General features: G+C 37.2%; 1 protein-coding gene across 2 annotated transcripts in view; it reads left to right on the forward strand.

Moving 5' to 3' along the window:
* LOC124605702 (epimerase family protein SDR39U1) overlaps window positions 1–15,997 on the forward strand; it is a 43,010-nt gene that overhangs the window by 14,044 nt on the left and 12,969 nt on the right. For both annotated transcript variants that reach the window (XM_047137563.1, XM_047137564.1), the window contains exons 3-5: window positions 4,060–4,267; window positions 4,348–4,494; window positions 5,201–5,391. In XM_047137563.1, the coding sequence (XP_046993519.1) occupies window positions 4,060–4,267; window positions 4,348–4,494; window positions 5,201–5,391 (546 nt within the window). The remainder of the gene's footprint in view (window positions 1–4,059; window positions 4,268–4,347; window positions 4,495–5,200; window positions 5,392–15,997) is intronic.

A 15,997-nucleotide genomic window follows, 5' to 3' on the forward strand; every position in this document is an offset into this window, starting at 1 on the left:
AAGTAAGTGGATTAAGGATAGAAAAGACCCACCTTGGTTTAAAAACAAAATGCGGAAAATGCTCAGGAAGCTAAGGCTGTTGCACACTCTGTTCAAAAGGCAATGTGGAGATGATAAGAGGCAAAAGTAAGAAGAAAATTGTGCATCTGTAAAAAGATTTATGCATGAAGGATACAACTACCATTGTCATAACTTAGCAAAAGAGATTGCCGAGAACCCAAGAAAATTCTGGTCTTATATAAAATTGCTAAACAGGTCACAGATTTCTATCCAGTCATTCACTGACCAGTCTGATGTGGCACAAAAGGAAAGCTAAATTTTTAAATCCCTCATTTAAGAAATCATTCACACAGGCAGATCGTAGAAACATACCATTGTCTGACTGTCTTACAGACTCTTATATGAATGACATAGTAACAGGCATCCCTGGTGCAGAGAAGCAATTGAAATAGTTGAAAAAAAGAAAGTCACCAGATCTGGGTGAAATCCCATTTTTGTTTTATAGTGAGTACTTTACTGCAGTGGCCCCTTACTTAGCTTGCATGTATCGTGAATCTCTTGCCAAACACAAAGTCCCAAGTGATTAGAAAAAATCTCAGGTGACTTCTGTATATAAGAAGTTTAAAAGAACTGACCCACAAAATTAAGACCAATATCCTTAGCAGTGGTTTATTGCAGAATTCTTAAGCATGTTCTCTGTTCAAATATAATAAATCTCCTTGAGAGGGAAAATCAGCACAGATTTAGAAAGCTTCGCTTGAGTGATAGTCAGCTTGCCCTTCTCTCACATGAAATCCTGTGATCCATGGGTGAAGGGCAACAGACAGATTACATATTCATATATTTCCAGAAAGCATTTGACATGGTGCCCCACTGCAGACTGTTAATGAAGGGACAAGTGTATGGAATACGTTCCCAGATTTGTGAATGGCTCAAAGACTTCGTAAAAGAACCCAGTATGTTGTTCTCAATAGTGAGTCTTCCATCAGAGGCAAGGGTATTATTAGAAGTGACCCAGGGAAGTGTAATAGTGTCCTTTTTATTCATATATACATAAATGATGTGAGAGACAGGGTAAGCAGCAATGTGTGCCTGTTTGCTGATGATGCTGCAGTGTTTAGGAAGGTGTCATCATTGAGTGAAGATAGAAGAATACAACATGATAAAATTTCTAGTTGGTGTGATAAATGGCAGCTTGCTCTAAATGTAGAAAAATGTAAGTTAATGCAGATGAGTAGGAAAAACAGTCTTGTAATGTTTAAGTATATCATTAGTACTGTATTGCTTGACACAGTCATGTCAATTACATATCTGTGTGTAACACTGCAAAGCATTATGGAATGGATTGAGCATATAAGGACAGTAATAAGGAAGGTGGCAGAATTCTAGGAAAGTGTGGTTCATCTGTAAAGGAGACTGCATATAGTTCATTAGTGCCACCAATTCTTGAGCATTGCTTGAGTGTTGGGATCCCAACCAGGTCAGAGTAAGGGAAGACATCGAAGCAATTCGTAAGTGGACTGCTAGATTTGTCACCAGTAGGTTCGATCAGCACACAGGTATCATGGAGATGCTTTGTGAGCTCAAATGGGAATACCTGGAGGGAAGACGATGTTCTTTTCCTGAAGCACTGTTGAGGAAAATTTGAGAACCGTCATTTAACGCTGACTTCAGAACCATTCTACTGGTATCAACATACATTCTGTGTATGGATGACAAAGATAAGATAAAGGAGGTGCATAGGTAACTGATATTTTCACTTGCTCTGTTAGTGAGTGGGACATGAAAGAAAATGACTAGTAGTGGTACAAGTTACCCTCTGCCATACACTGTACAGTGACATGTGGAGTACGTAAGTAGATGTAGGTGGAATGAATTGCAACATTCTTTTTATCAGACCTGATCTACAGTGGTTACACTGCACTTCAATTAACCCCTGTGACTGACCATTGAATGGCAGTATTACACCTAGATATTTCATTGACATGACTGTGTCAAGCAGCACACTACTAATGCTGCATTTAAACATTATGGGATTGTTTTTCCTGCTAATCTGGATTAACTTACATTTTTTTTTCTACATTGAGAGCAAGCTGCCATTCATCATATCAGCTAGAAATTTTATATAAGTCATCTGGTATCCCCCTACAGTCACTCAATGACTACACCTTCCTGTACACCACAGCATCATCAGCAAACAACCAAAAATTGCTGCTTACCCTGTCCATCAAATCATTTATGTTTATAGAGAATAAGAGTGGTCTTATCACACTTCCCTGGAGCACCCCTTGATGACACCCTTGTCTCTGACAAACACTCACTGTCGAGGACAACATACTGAGTTCTAATACTTAAGAAGTATTCAGTTCATTCACTTTTATGGGTATCTATTCTGTATGCTTGTACCTCCATTAACAGTCTGCAATGGGACACTAAGTCAAATGCTTTTTGGAAATTAGCCTTCCAGTTACTTTCGGAAAGGCAGTTTGCAGCTCTGATGCCTTCTCTTTGGATGTCTACGAGGCATAATTTTAGGTAGCAGTCACCATCTGATGTTGTTGATCTCAGATGACCACTTTGATGCAGATATTCAATTTTTCCTGCCAGACCAGTGTGGTTGAATGGTGAATGGCACTGCTGTATTATACAACCATTCCGTAAGCAACTTCCCATGACAACAACCCTTCTTGCTGAAATGTGACCATGCACGCTTGCCGTATCCCTGAAGTGACCCAATGAGGCATGTTGACAGAATGAAAAGTGTACAAAGTGGCATTGTTCTGTTCATTTTTGGAGGCACAGCACATTCTGTTGATCTCCAGGTGGTTGTAGACAGCAATTTCCTGAGGTCAAAACAGCATTGAGAAATATGTTTCCAAATCAAAAAAACAAAACAAATTGTGCAAGTCATGAGGGCGGTGCAAAAATTTTTTGATCAGTTTATGCTCAAGAAATATCTCAAAGATGATGTCTTATTATAAAATTACAGTTTTATAAAAAGAATCAAAAAAATATGGTCTTCTTTCAGCTCAATGTTCATTTTATGTCTAAAGACACTGAAGCCTACAGGAAACTTGTAGAAATATGATCAGAAGCTGTAAATTAGTAAAATTATTCACAACAAAACATCTTTATCTGATTTTAGGTCCTATTCTAGATTTATTTACATATACTGTACCATAAGATAGTGCAATTGATCCAGTCCTTAATTCTTTCATTATCACCATCAATCAGAATATGAGGGAGAAACTTCAATGACATGGAGCAAATCAAAACATATATTAGTGAAACAGCTCATAGAAACTAAATTAATAGTTAATGATTTTTAAACTGCTGTAGACTATTTGGACTCAGAGTAATTTTAACACAGTAAAATTCAAAGGAAAGCTACTTCTTTGAAAAAAGCTGCTGCTTTCTCAGTTACATTAAATAGCTGCTAATCATCTCCCACTGTTTGCTTAATATTGACAGCAGCACACTGATATTTATCAGAGATTAGCAGTGTCTACCTGCTGTAAGAGTAGATGCCTATTTACCCCTATGAAAATTGCCTGTTGTCATACAATTCACATGAATCTTCAATCCTTGAATCTAGATAATCAGATAATCTGAATCTCCTGGCACAAAGTTACATAATAAAAATATCTAGGCATTGTAAATCTTAAGTCTGCCACTCTTAGCAAAGCACTGAAATTGGCAAATGAGTGTTGTGTTAGCAGATGAACACAATTACACAGTCCTTGACAGGGTGCATTTTAACATTGAGCGCAAGGCTGCCTCTGTACAAGTTTTTAAATGTAGTCAGATAGGAAGATCTCATTTATAATTCTGCTACTGTCACTGCCTACTTGACTGTCATTACTGTACTTTATTGTTTTCACTATGTGAATGCATCTGGCAATGACTGGTTGACTGGGAAGAATTTGCATACAACTTATATCTGTAGATCCTGAATTAAGAGGAGGCAGTTTTCATAATATTAAAATTATTTCTTTGTTTTCCTTTAGTTGAGAACAGTGTCCAGATTCATACTTCTGTATGTTATTACATTGATTTCAGGGTGATTTGGAGAAAAGTGGTCTTCCTGATAATACAACAGCAGTTGTGAATTTAGCAGGGCAAAATGTTCTAGACCCCACAAGGAGATGGACACCTGGATTTAAGCAGAATGTTTGGTCAAGTCGTGTAAATACTACACAGTCTTTAGCACATTCAATAACAAAATCTGCCAACAAACCTAAAGTTTTTGTTACAATATCTGGTGTAGGTATGCAATTATTAGGTATATGGAAATGAAAACTCTTCTTATTATCACACCACCTCTTACTATCAGAAGTCCATTTACAGGTATTTATAAACCAAGTCCATCAGAGGAATACGATGAAGAGAGTAGTGTAAAAAGCTTTGATTTTTTGTCAGAATTATGTCACGAATGGGAAGCTGCCGCAAAACTGCCAGCAGATTCAGGTGTTCGTCAAACCATAGTGAGATCAGGTAACAGTCAGTCCAAAATTTCAGTTGATACATTTATTTTACTTATATTGCAGTTATACTTATCATTGCCTATGACATATATATCAATGTTGTTGACAAAAATAGGGAATGTGTAATGTAACAATTATATCTGCATATACTGTCAGAGTTAAAATATGCGTCTAAAAAAATTTCTGGCATGAATTATCAGCAAGTGCAACTGTGAATCAAAACATTTTAACTTAACAGGTAAGAATGGCTAGTAATTGAAAAACACTATTCAAAATGTAGACCTGGGCTTCTTCAAAAGTGAAATCTGTATAAAAGTAAGATGATGGTGAAACCCAAAATTTTGCATTCTTAAAATAATGTCAGACAAAACTGAAATGGCTAGTAAAGTTTTTGTGGGCTGAGGTAACAGTTGCCTCATTAAAGATTAGGAATACTACATATAAAATAATATCAAAACTGGAAAACCGTGTACAAGGAGTGTGTGTGTGTGTGTGTGTGTGTGTGTGTGTGTGTGTGTGAGAGAGAGAGAGAGAGAGAGAGAGAGAGAGAGAGAGAGGTAGTCATGTAACTGAAGCATAACTGATAGGGGACAAAGACAAAGAAATCAAAGTTTCTATCATTTCACATATGTATGTGTTTCTTGAGATGCATGATATGATGTTGATTATTTATACAATTTTAATTATAATACTGATTTTAAGTTTTGTGTGATTAGGTGTTGTCCTGGGAAGAAATGGTGGAATGATAAAGCAGCTTTATCTTCCATTCTACCTGGGTTTAGGTGGACCTGTTGGTTCAGGATCACAGTTCATGCCATGGATTCATATTCATGACTTAACAAATCTACTTCTTTATGCAATTGAAAATCCGCGGGTGACTGGAGTACTAAATGGTGTTGCCCCACAGGTGTGTATTAATCTTTGAAAAAGTAACACTTCTAGAAATAGGTAGAAGCCTCTATTCATGTGAAATCATCACCAATTCATTTACTGGTAGGTAGTTTAGTTACTTTTTCTTTTTTTAAATAGAGGGAAAAACTGTTGCACTTATACAGAAAAATTATATTATGTGTCAGAATATTGTACAGAACAGCTGTACTCCATATCATCTACAGGGGTTGGACAAAAATATAGAAACACTGTGATATGCGCATGAATAAATGTAAATGCTGATGCTAGCTGAGCCTGCAAGTTGCACTGTTGTATTTGACACTGAGCTGAACCTGCGCAATGTCCTCAATATGATGTAAGTGTCATTAGTGGTCAAATCAGTGCTCTCTGTAGTTATGAGCGCATTATGTCAGAGCTAACTGAATTTGAACCTGGGAACATTGTTGGTGCTCATATGGTGGGTGTTTCTGTAAGCAAGATAGCTGAAGTGTTTGCTATATCAATAGTAGTAATGTAACTGAAGCATAACTGATAGGGGAGAAAGACAAAGAAATCAAAGTTTCTATCATTTCACATATGTACGTGTTGTTTTATGCCACGTACAGGGACAGTGGAAAAACATCATCTACTAAATCGCAATGTGGATGAAAGTATGTGTCAAGTGACTGTGATGGACAGTCATTGAAGAGGACTGTGATGAAAAATAAGAGGACAACACCTGCAAAAATTGCTGCAGAACTGAATGTTACATTCACAAATGCTATCAGCATCAAAACAACTTCAGTGGTGCAAATGCCTGTAACAAGGAAACATACTGTCAGAGCCATAAAACCTGGACTATTGGACAATAGAAGAATGTCATTTGGTCAGATGAGTCTTGTTTCACCCTATTTCCAAATTCTGGCTGAGTTTAAGCCCCAAGAGTGAAACATGGCAGAGTTTCAGAGATAAGCCCCTGTTCACACAGCTTGCCTCACCAGGACCAGTTTTGTGAACAAGAGGATGAATGTTCACATCTTCCCTGGTTACCAGTGACACCAGATCTCAATATTGTTCAGCCTTCATGGTCTTCTTTGGGAGAAGGGTGCATGATTGCTATCCATCTCCGTCATCTTTATCTGAACTTGCCACTGTTTTGTAGGAAGAATGGTATAAGATTCCCGTGAAACCATACAGTACCTGTATTTATCCATTACGAGATGACTGGAAGATGTTTTGAATGCCAACAATACCATATTAGGCATTATAATGTGTTGTGTTTTTGATGATCACATATCTTCGTCCAGCCCATATAATAATTTAGCTATACTGTGTATGACATACATGAGTTGTATTTGCGTGAGTGTGTATGTGTGTGTTTGTCATCTAATTTTGATGAAGGCCTTACTTGCTGAAAGCTTTATTTGGGACAGTCTTTTTTTTTGTGCCTATCTGCTACTCAGCATCTCTGCTATATGGTGAGTAGCAACTTTCCTCTTAACAATATTGTTAACTGTGTCCAGTTGTGACTCACAGACATAGTCATAGGATGCTACAATTCTGTATTTTATGAAGTACACATTTTACATTTCTTTCCATTTAAACCAAGTTACTGTTCTTTGCACCTCTTTGAAATCTTAAGAAAATCTCAGCTAACTTACTGCACCAAATTGAGATAAAATTGCAAGCTTTCGGTGACTGCCCCAGTCATCTTCATTGAGTGCTAAGTCTGACTGCTGTTAAACTGATGGTTGCTCACTTTTATATGTGGAGGAGTGCATCCAATTAGCGAGATTATGTACTGATGACATCACAGAGATGACACATGTTGTGGTGGCACCCTCTGGTCCATGGTTTACATTTGTACTCGCTATACAAATCCACTTGCAGTTCCACCGCTCATATTGTGTAGTAAACTATATGAAGTCTTCCTCTATGATCTTTCATTATCAAGTGCACACTTCCACGCATTGCAAAGTGCTTGTGTCCCTATTGAAACTCCTTTCACATAGTCTAATTTCCACTGCTTTCCTAATCATAAAGCCCAAAGTGTGAGCCAGAATTCTCCACATATGCATGTCTGTACATTAACTTTGTTGCCAGTGATAACTTTAACTTAAAACCACAATTTCTTTGATTTTGTTTGAGGTTTTTGATAAGAGTCTGTTAATGTATTGTGAACACTTCACACATTGCCCTTCTGAAAGACAAAAATGTTTGCTGTAGCATTTCTGTATTTATTATTTTACAACTAGTGTGCAGTAGTTACTATTACTTTACAAATCACAGAGGATCCCTCCCATCATGAACTATTCTACTACATCTCTCCAGTACTTGGTGAACTATTTTTCTTAATTTGAGACAGTTTGTACACACATTCCTGCCCAGAACTAAGTTTAAAGTTAATCCATCATATGTGGTACTACTATCTCATTATCTAATTTACTGAAGAAATAAATGCTGCTACTTTTTTCACTTCCTCTTTGTACTTTGATAATCATTGTTGCTACAACTGTCTCACAGTAATTGATACCAGTTTCCATGTGGACATTGTGAAATAGGTCAGGTCTGCTTTGTTGCCATTAGTTTCAATATACACTGATGGGACAGAAAACAACTGCAACACCAGGAGAATTGTGCGACATAAACAATAGTCAGTAGCCATGTTTTTACATCTAAAAGATGATGACTATTAAAATTTAGCATAAGAATGGCGCTAGTAGCATCAGCATGAGGATGTAAATCAGGTTTGCTTTAAATACCCACTGTAACGGTCGTGAGCGATAGTTGTGTTTGAGATCAGATGTGGCGAGTTGATGTGAGTTAAGAATGCCTTTAAGGCAATGAAGAGCCCATTACCAACACCTCACTGAGTTTGAACAAGATCATGTGATGGGGCTATGAGAAGCTGGATGTTCCTTCTGCAATATTGCTCAACGATTTAACAGGAATATAGCCACTGTACATGACTGGTGGCAGCAGTGGTCAAGAGAATGTACAGTCACGTGTCAGCAGCAGTTGGAATCATAGTGACACAACATACTCTTACAAATTGGTTGCTTCAAGGACAGCTCCAAATCAGATGCCCTGTAGCATGCATTCCACGGACTCCATACCACCATCATTTGCGACTTCAGTGGTGTCTTACTGGAGGGCAGCGTGGAGGTATGTTGTGTTTTCTGATGAAGGCTGGTTCTGCCTCAGTGCCAGTGATGGCCATGTGTTGGTTAGGAGGAGCCCAGTTGAGGACCTGCAGTGAACCTGTCTGTGTGCTAGACACACTTGACCTACTTCTGGAGTTATAATCAGAGATGAAATTTTGTATGACAGGAGGAGCACTCTCATGGTTATCCCATTCAACCTGACTGCAAATTTGTGTATCATTCATGAACACCATTCCAGGGGGTGTACTCCAGCAGGATAATGCTTTCTCACATAGCGCTGTTGCAACCCAACATGCTCTATAGAGTGTAAACATATTTCTTTAGCCTGCTCAGTCACATGATCTGTCTCCAGTTGACCACATATGGGATGTCAGCGGATGACAACTCCAGCATCATCCACAAACAGCATTAACCATCCAGCATTGGCTGACTAATTGCAACAAGCATGGAACTCTATCCCACAAACTGACATCCAGACCTGTCAAACACAAGGCAAGCATGTTTGCATGCTTTCATTGAAAATTCTGGTGGTTATACCAGTTAATGTACCAGCATTTTCTGTTTGCAATGGGTTATCTTGTACTTACATTAACCTGTGATCTTGGAATGTTAATCACTTGCATATGTTACCTAGACAAATATATTCCCAACATTTCAGTACTTTGCATTAATTATTTTATGGTGCTGTGCCTTTTTCCCCCTCAGTGTATTTCTGTCATGAGTGAGTTTCCAAACTACTTGTTGTATTTTCACACAACACATTTAATATTCTACATATACACCTGTAATATGCCAGCCATCTTACAGTGTATGGACGAGAGTACTTCTGAGATGACTATCGTTTCCCCCCTTTTTTGGTCTGTTTGCATTTGGCACATTGGAGGAACTACTATCAGTAATTCTCCATATGAGCTCTGATTTTCTTATTCCATTCATTAGGCATGGAATATGTCCGAGGAAGTAATATGTTACCCAGCTCTTCTCAGAATATACTCTCTAGGAATTTCAATAGTAAACCTCCGCGTGATGCACAACACATCTCTCATAGCATCTATGAGAATCCCTGTAATGCCCTTGTGTCAGGTGAATGCTCCCTTGATGAAATGTGCTGCTCATCATTGGATTTTTTCCCTTCTCTTCTATTAACCCAATCTGCTAAAGGTCCCATACTGATGAGCATTGCTCATGAATTGGCCTAACAGTTGTTTTGTAGCCACATCTTTCATGGATGAATTACATTTCCTTAAGTTTCTTCCAATTAATCTCAGTCTGACATGTGCTTCTCCTACAGTTTGTCTCACGTGATCATTCCACCATAGGTTACTTTGGTATTGTTTTGTTTAGAAATCAGTATTGTTGGGAGATGAATGTCTGTCAGTGATGAAGTATGACTGGGGAAGATACATATTGACAGACTGTTCTTTCAAACGTTTGGTTGCATCTGGGGGATGAGTGTAATGATCAATGGAAAGGCCCAATTAGAAGTTTATACCCATCCGTGTTACTAAGTCTTACTGAAACAAACTTGCATGTGACTTCAGTTTCTATTTCAGTTGATTTGACTTTCTCTTGTCCCAGAGGTTGAAAATACCGCTTCAGTTGTGAAGTTCTTTTACTATTCACGACCGGTTTTGGGCTCTTATACACCCATCTTCAGGCGTCGTAACTTGGTGCTGTCACCCCCGAGCACTACGGTAGACGTGTACGAGGTGCGGTGTGCTACCTACCGCAACATATACACTACCTCCATTAACATCAGTCTATCTTTTCATTATGTAATTTGATTTACTCCAAAACTATTGCTAACGCCAATTTCAGATATAAATGATTGAAATCTATAAGCTAGTTTCTTGACAAGCAGGTTTAGCAAAAAAAAAAAAAAAAAAAAAGTAAGAACAATAATGACATAAATCAAGAAAGTATCAAATATTTTTAACTTAAAAATTTTTGAGATAAATATAGCTGCACAGAAAAACTGATCTGGTGCATGTGGTGATAAGTTAATAAGTTATGAATGTTTTATGTTTTGCATGCACACAGCAGTTTCATAATGAAGAAAAATTCATTTGCAAACATGCTGGAAATTGGTGGCATGATGGTGGTAGGCAGCAGTGTTAATTTCTTGTAGGTGGTTGTACTGATGAAATCCTCATCAGATTACATGTCAGTGTGCATGAGGAATATGACAGAAAAATTCCAGCTAGTGGTCTCAAGTTGGTTTGCTTATTTACAAGGATGAGCTGGCACTAGCCAGATGGCCAGTAGTTTGCTGACAGGCACACGTTCTTGGTAAGGAGCTACTTTATGTCACCGCAGGAGATGACAGTTATTGGCTGTGGGTGGGAGAAACCTAGCCCTTGTGACTCCTGCAAGCTGCCTAAATGTAAAGAGATGGCAACTCTCAGACTGACTATAAAAATGGTATAGTGGTGTTTTGGTTGTTCACATTTGTTGTGATATTTCATGAAGAATAAAGATATTCCGTAGGCGAAAATGGCAAATTAAAGATAATGCTGAGATGGAAGTACTGATTATCAGAGCTCTCTAACACTATCAGGACTTCCAGAGATACAACAAATCAAAAAACATATTTCACTACCACACTTTGAAATTAACTCTGTCAACGGGGTGTCAACAGATAGATCTTGGTGAGAGCTACCAATCAATAATACACTTATATTATTCACACGTTTGCTTAGCCGGCAGGAGGTCATCACTAATTACCATATTACATTACTTTTAAGAAGCTGCATTATAAACAGAATGCTCCATGTAGCAGCATACACTAGTATTAAGAAATAACTGTGAGAACAAATATAAATTTCTTTGCTTTTATATAAATGAAGACCAAATTAAATGATGCCAAATGTGTGCTATTAATATTGTCAATTGTGCAAGAACCAGAAGCTCTACATCTGTTCTGAGTCAATAATTGGAAAGCGGGGCTTTTTTCTCCATAGAAAAGACACCCCGATTTTTGTATCAGCATAAAATTAAGATGTACCTTGACTGTTCAAAGAGCTGTCCATTATGCAAATGGTACAAATCACAATAACTCATTGGATGTTTAAGCTGGATACATAGTTTTTAGTGTAAGTTCATTCATAAATTAAGTGTATGTCATGGTACAATTATTTTGTAATATCATGTGTTCAAAAGGTATCAACTTTGTGTGTTTGGTGATCAGGGCAGTGTTGGTTAGAGACCCACAGTGGCAGTAAAGGGTACAAATTTGAGACACAAATGTGGTGGTGGGGCTACTGTAAGAGACACAGTTATGTGAGGCGCCTGTGTCTATTTGCCTGTCAGTTTGGCTACATTGATAAAGTATTGTCATGAGGAGTGCTAAATTCAGGACTTAAACTTTTGGAGAGACAATGTGTTTGGTGTGATATGAGCATCTCATGATACTTTAACTTTTGAAGGGAATTAGCACTGGGAATGATGCAACTAGTGCTTTGATGGGACTTGGTAGAATTTTACTTTAATGGGTCAGCTGAATCTGACTGGTCCGATAATTCCTGTCATTCAGCACATAGGTCTGAGGATAATAAACAATTAATTAAACTTTAATTCTCATTTGTGTTACATTACATTTTTCGTTTCAATGGATCCCTTGGAGAGGAGTCTCTGGGATGTGGAAAGAGTCAAAGTGTAGAGTTATGAGCTATAATCCTTGTGAAGATATTCATCAATGGAGTAAAAGGAGTTGGCCAACAGGAAGTTCTTTAATTCACTCTGAAGCAGATCTTTATAACTTACAAGACCTTTGATATGCTCTGGTAAGTTATTGAATATATGAGTACCCATGTATTTGACTCCTTTTTGTACTAATGTTAAGCCTTTATAGACTTTATACAGACTGTTTTTGGTTCTGGTATTATAATCATGTTTTGCACCACTTTTTGTAAAAGGGAGACATGTTGGAAATGACAAAGGACATCAATGAGTATATGTACTGTGAAGTAGTAGTTAGAATACCAAGTTTCTTAAGGAGATCTCTGCATGATGATCTAGGACAACACCAGATATAATTACAATGACTGATTTCTGAATTTTGAAAATGTTTTCTTTGTGAGAGGAGTTTCCCCAAAAGATGATTCCATAACTCATTAGTGAATGGAAGTAGGCCGAATAAACAAACTTCTTCATTTTTAAATCACCTATTTCTGCTATCATGCGTAGTGCAAATGTAGCTGAACTAAGGCGTTTCATTAAGTCTAGAGTGTGAGTTTTCCAATTTAGGTTATGGTCAATTTGTAGCCCTAAAAATTTGACACTGTCTACAGCTTTAGTTTTAATTTCGTTGTTTGAATACATTATACTTATAGGGTCAGGTATTCTTTGTGAGATACTAAACTGTATGTACTGGGTCTTGTCAAAAATCAGTGACAATCCATTTGCTGTGAACCACCCATTGATACTTACAAATATTTCACTAGCTGATTGCTCAGTGTGTAATAGGAACAACAAGGGACCTAAAATAGAGCCCTGCGGCACCCCTTGTCTGATGGTTTCATATTTTGAATGACTGTTGTTATGTGGTAAGCCTGATACGACACACACTGCTTCCTATTAAAAAGACAGGGTCAGAACCATGAGCCTTTTACTCCTGTTATCCCACAATATTTTAACTTTTGTATAAGGATATCATGCTTAACACAATCAAAAGCTTTAGCCAGATCACAGAATATTCCAAGTGGTAATAACTTTGATTATAATATATCATCTGTAAAAGTGAATATAGCTTGATCAGTTGACAATCCTTTCCAAAATCCAAACTGATTGTGAATGAGAATATTTTTCTGTACTAAGTGTTTGTAAAGTCTGTTGTACATAACCCTTTCAAATACTTCTGAAAATATTGCCAATAATGAAATAGGATGGAAGTTTTCCACTGAGGATTTGTCTCCTTTCTTGTGTAATGGTTTAACAATAGCATATTTAAGCCTATCTGGAAAAGTACCACTGTGGAGGGATTCATTACATAAGTAACTCATATGTCACAAAGTTCTGAGGAGCAACATTTAATTATGGTATTGCTCATTTCATCATAACCACTGGAACATTTGTTTTTAAGAGAGCTAATAATATTAGAAATCTCTTTTGGTTAGGTAGGATATAGTTGAATTTTGTCACACTTCTGTGGAAGTGCATTTTTTAAATATTTTAAGCTGTCTTCTGAGGAACTATGTGAACCTGAGTTGTCTGCTACTGAAAGGAAAAAGTTATTGAAAGTGTCTGCAATTTTGGAGGTATCTCTAATCAACTCATTATTTACATTTAACATAATTTCCTCATTTGCCTGATTAGTTTTTTCTGTTTCACTTTTTACTGTGTTCCATATAGTTTTTATCTTGTTATTAGAGGCATTTATTTTTTCTTGAAAATAAATACATTTTGAGGTTCTGATTACTTTGTTTAGAATTTTACAATATAATTTGTAATGTGATTTAGCTCTGTAGTCATTGTTTTCCCTTGACATTAAGTGCAGTCTTCTTTTTGTTTTGCAAGATACTTTTATTCCGTTTGTAATCCAAGGTTTTGAAATATTTAATCTATTTGCTTTGATTACTTTCTTAGGGCAGCAGTTTTCAATGTGACCTATGACTCTATTAGAGAAACAGTCATATTTTTCATTTATCCCGGGTGAATTGTATACATCTTTCCAGTCTGTATTCCTCAAACAGTTTTTTATACCTACAATTCCTGTTTCATTTATTATTCGTATAGTTTCCCACTTCCTGTTATTAGTTGAATCAGGCCCCACTATATGAAATGTAAGCAACTGGGCATCATGATCTGGAAGGCCATTAAATAGTGGATTTATACTATGATTTGCTAGTGTGGTAGTACCATTAGCAGTGCTGCTGGTATCCACAACCCTGGTTGGGAACTGTACTAAGGGAATGAGATTATAAGAAATGGTAAGAGACTCTAGTATGGATCTTGAGTAACTATCTTCCAGAAAATTTAAATTAAAATGTCCGCTTAGTATGAATTCATTATTTTTAGAAGTTAAGAAATTTAATACTGCATCAAGCTGCTTAGTGAACAGCTGGAAATTACCACTTGGAGTGCTGTATATTGTGACTATAATTACTTTTCTTTTGTGTGTTTCTACTTGTGTGGCGCATGCTTCAAAATGCTGATCACTACAGTATTTAAGAATGTCAATGTTTTTATAATTGTGACCCTTTTTAATGTAAGTGGCAACTCCTCCTTTCTCAATCTCTTTTCTAAAATACTTTGAAGCTAAGGTGTACCCTTCCATATTAAGCATTTCAATTTCACTACCTAAATGATGATCAGAAATATAAATAATATCAACAGGATTTGTAGACTGTAGCTCATCTAAACAGATCTGAAATTCATTAATTTTATTTTTTAAACCTCTGATATTTTGATGTAGTAAATTTGCTATTACTTTTTTTGTCTTCATAAGTATTATGCTTAACATTTTCAGATACATCTTGTTTCAGTATTGAATGTGTAGATAATGAGCTTAACCTAAAAAATAACTACTTCCATGAGTTGCAGTGTCCCCTCTTATTTGCTATCAACATAGCCAGTATATCCTTCCCTATTCTATTGAGATGCAGGCCATGAGAAGTACAGCCCCACCTACCAATAATGTCAACAGGAACCAAACCAATCCCCGACCCAGTGCCAACCTGAAACAGTCGATTCAACTCCATATTGACCCTCTTCACAGAGCTGTTCAACTTGGGTCAGTCATATCACTTGAAAACAGGCACAAACTCAACATTAGTACGGTTCATTGCTGATGCTATTTTTACCAGGTCACTCTCAATACTGTAGCCGTGGTCCCTATCGATACTGTTCCCTGCTCCACCCACTATTACAACATGATCCTCCTTGGTGAAACCTTTACATAAAGATCCTATGCCCTCTATCACTTGGCTGAGAGATGCACTAGGCTTGAAAAAGTTTGTGACCTGGTAACTATCACCTAATTTTCCTTGCAGAAGTTGGCCCACACCACTTCTATGACTGCTACCTAACAGCAGAATTTTCTTCCTACTTCTCACTTTTTCTGAAGCAACAGGCTTCCTAACTGAGTCCTGCTGTGCATCAGCTACACCTACATCTACATGGGGCTCTTCATTACTTAACTGTGGCAGCAGGGAAAATCTATCTTTTGTGCCAACAATGAAACTGTCAGATACTGTCCTCTTTCTGTGGCTCCTGTTCCCTGCTACCACTTCCCACTTCTCTTCATCCTTCTCCCCCCTTAAGCTAATTAGTTCCTCTCTAGCTTTATCTAATTCAGCCTGAAGGGCTCTAATCTTCCCCTCCTGTTCTGCTATTGTCATATCCTGTTAACTACTGTGATTTGAAATCATCAACCTTGGATCATATATAATGGAAATAATCCCTTCATCATGTTGAATCCAAATATATGCCACAATGCTCCATGTAACTGGAAGTAATCCTATTTAGGTCCACAATACTTTC

The sequence above is a fragment of the Schistocerca americana genome, chromosome 3, assembly GCF_021461395.2.
Source record: "Schistocerca americana isolate TAMUIC-IGC-003095 chromosome 3, iqSchAmer2.1, whole genome shotgun sequence".
In the NCBI taxonomy this organism is placed as follows: Eukaryota; Metazoa; Arthropoda; class Insecta; order Orthoptera; family Acrididae; genus Schistocerca; species Schistocerca americana.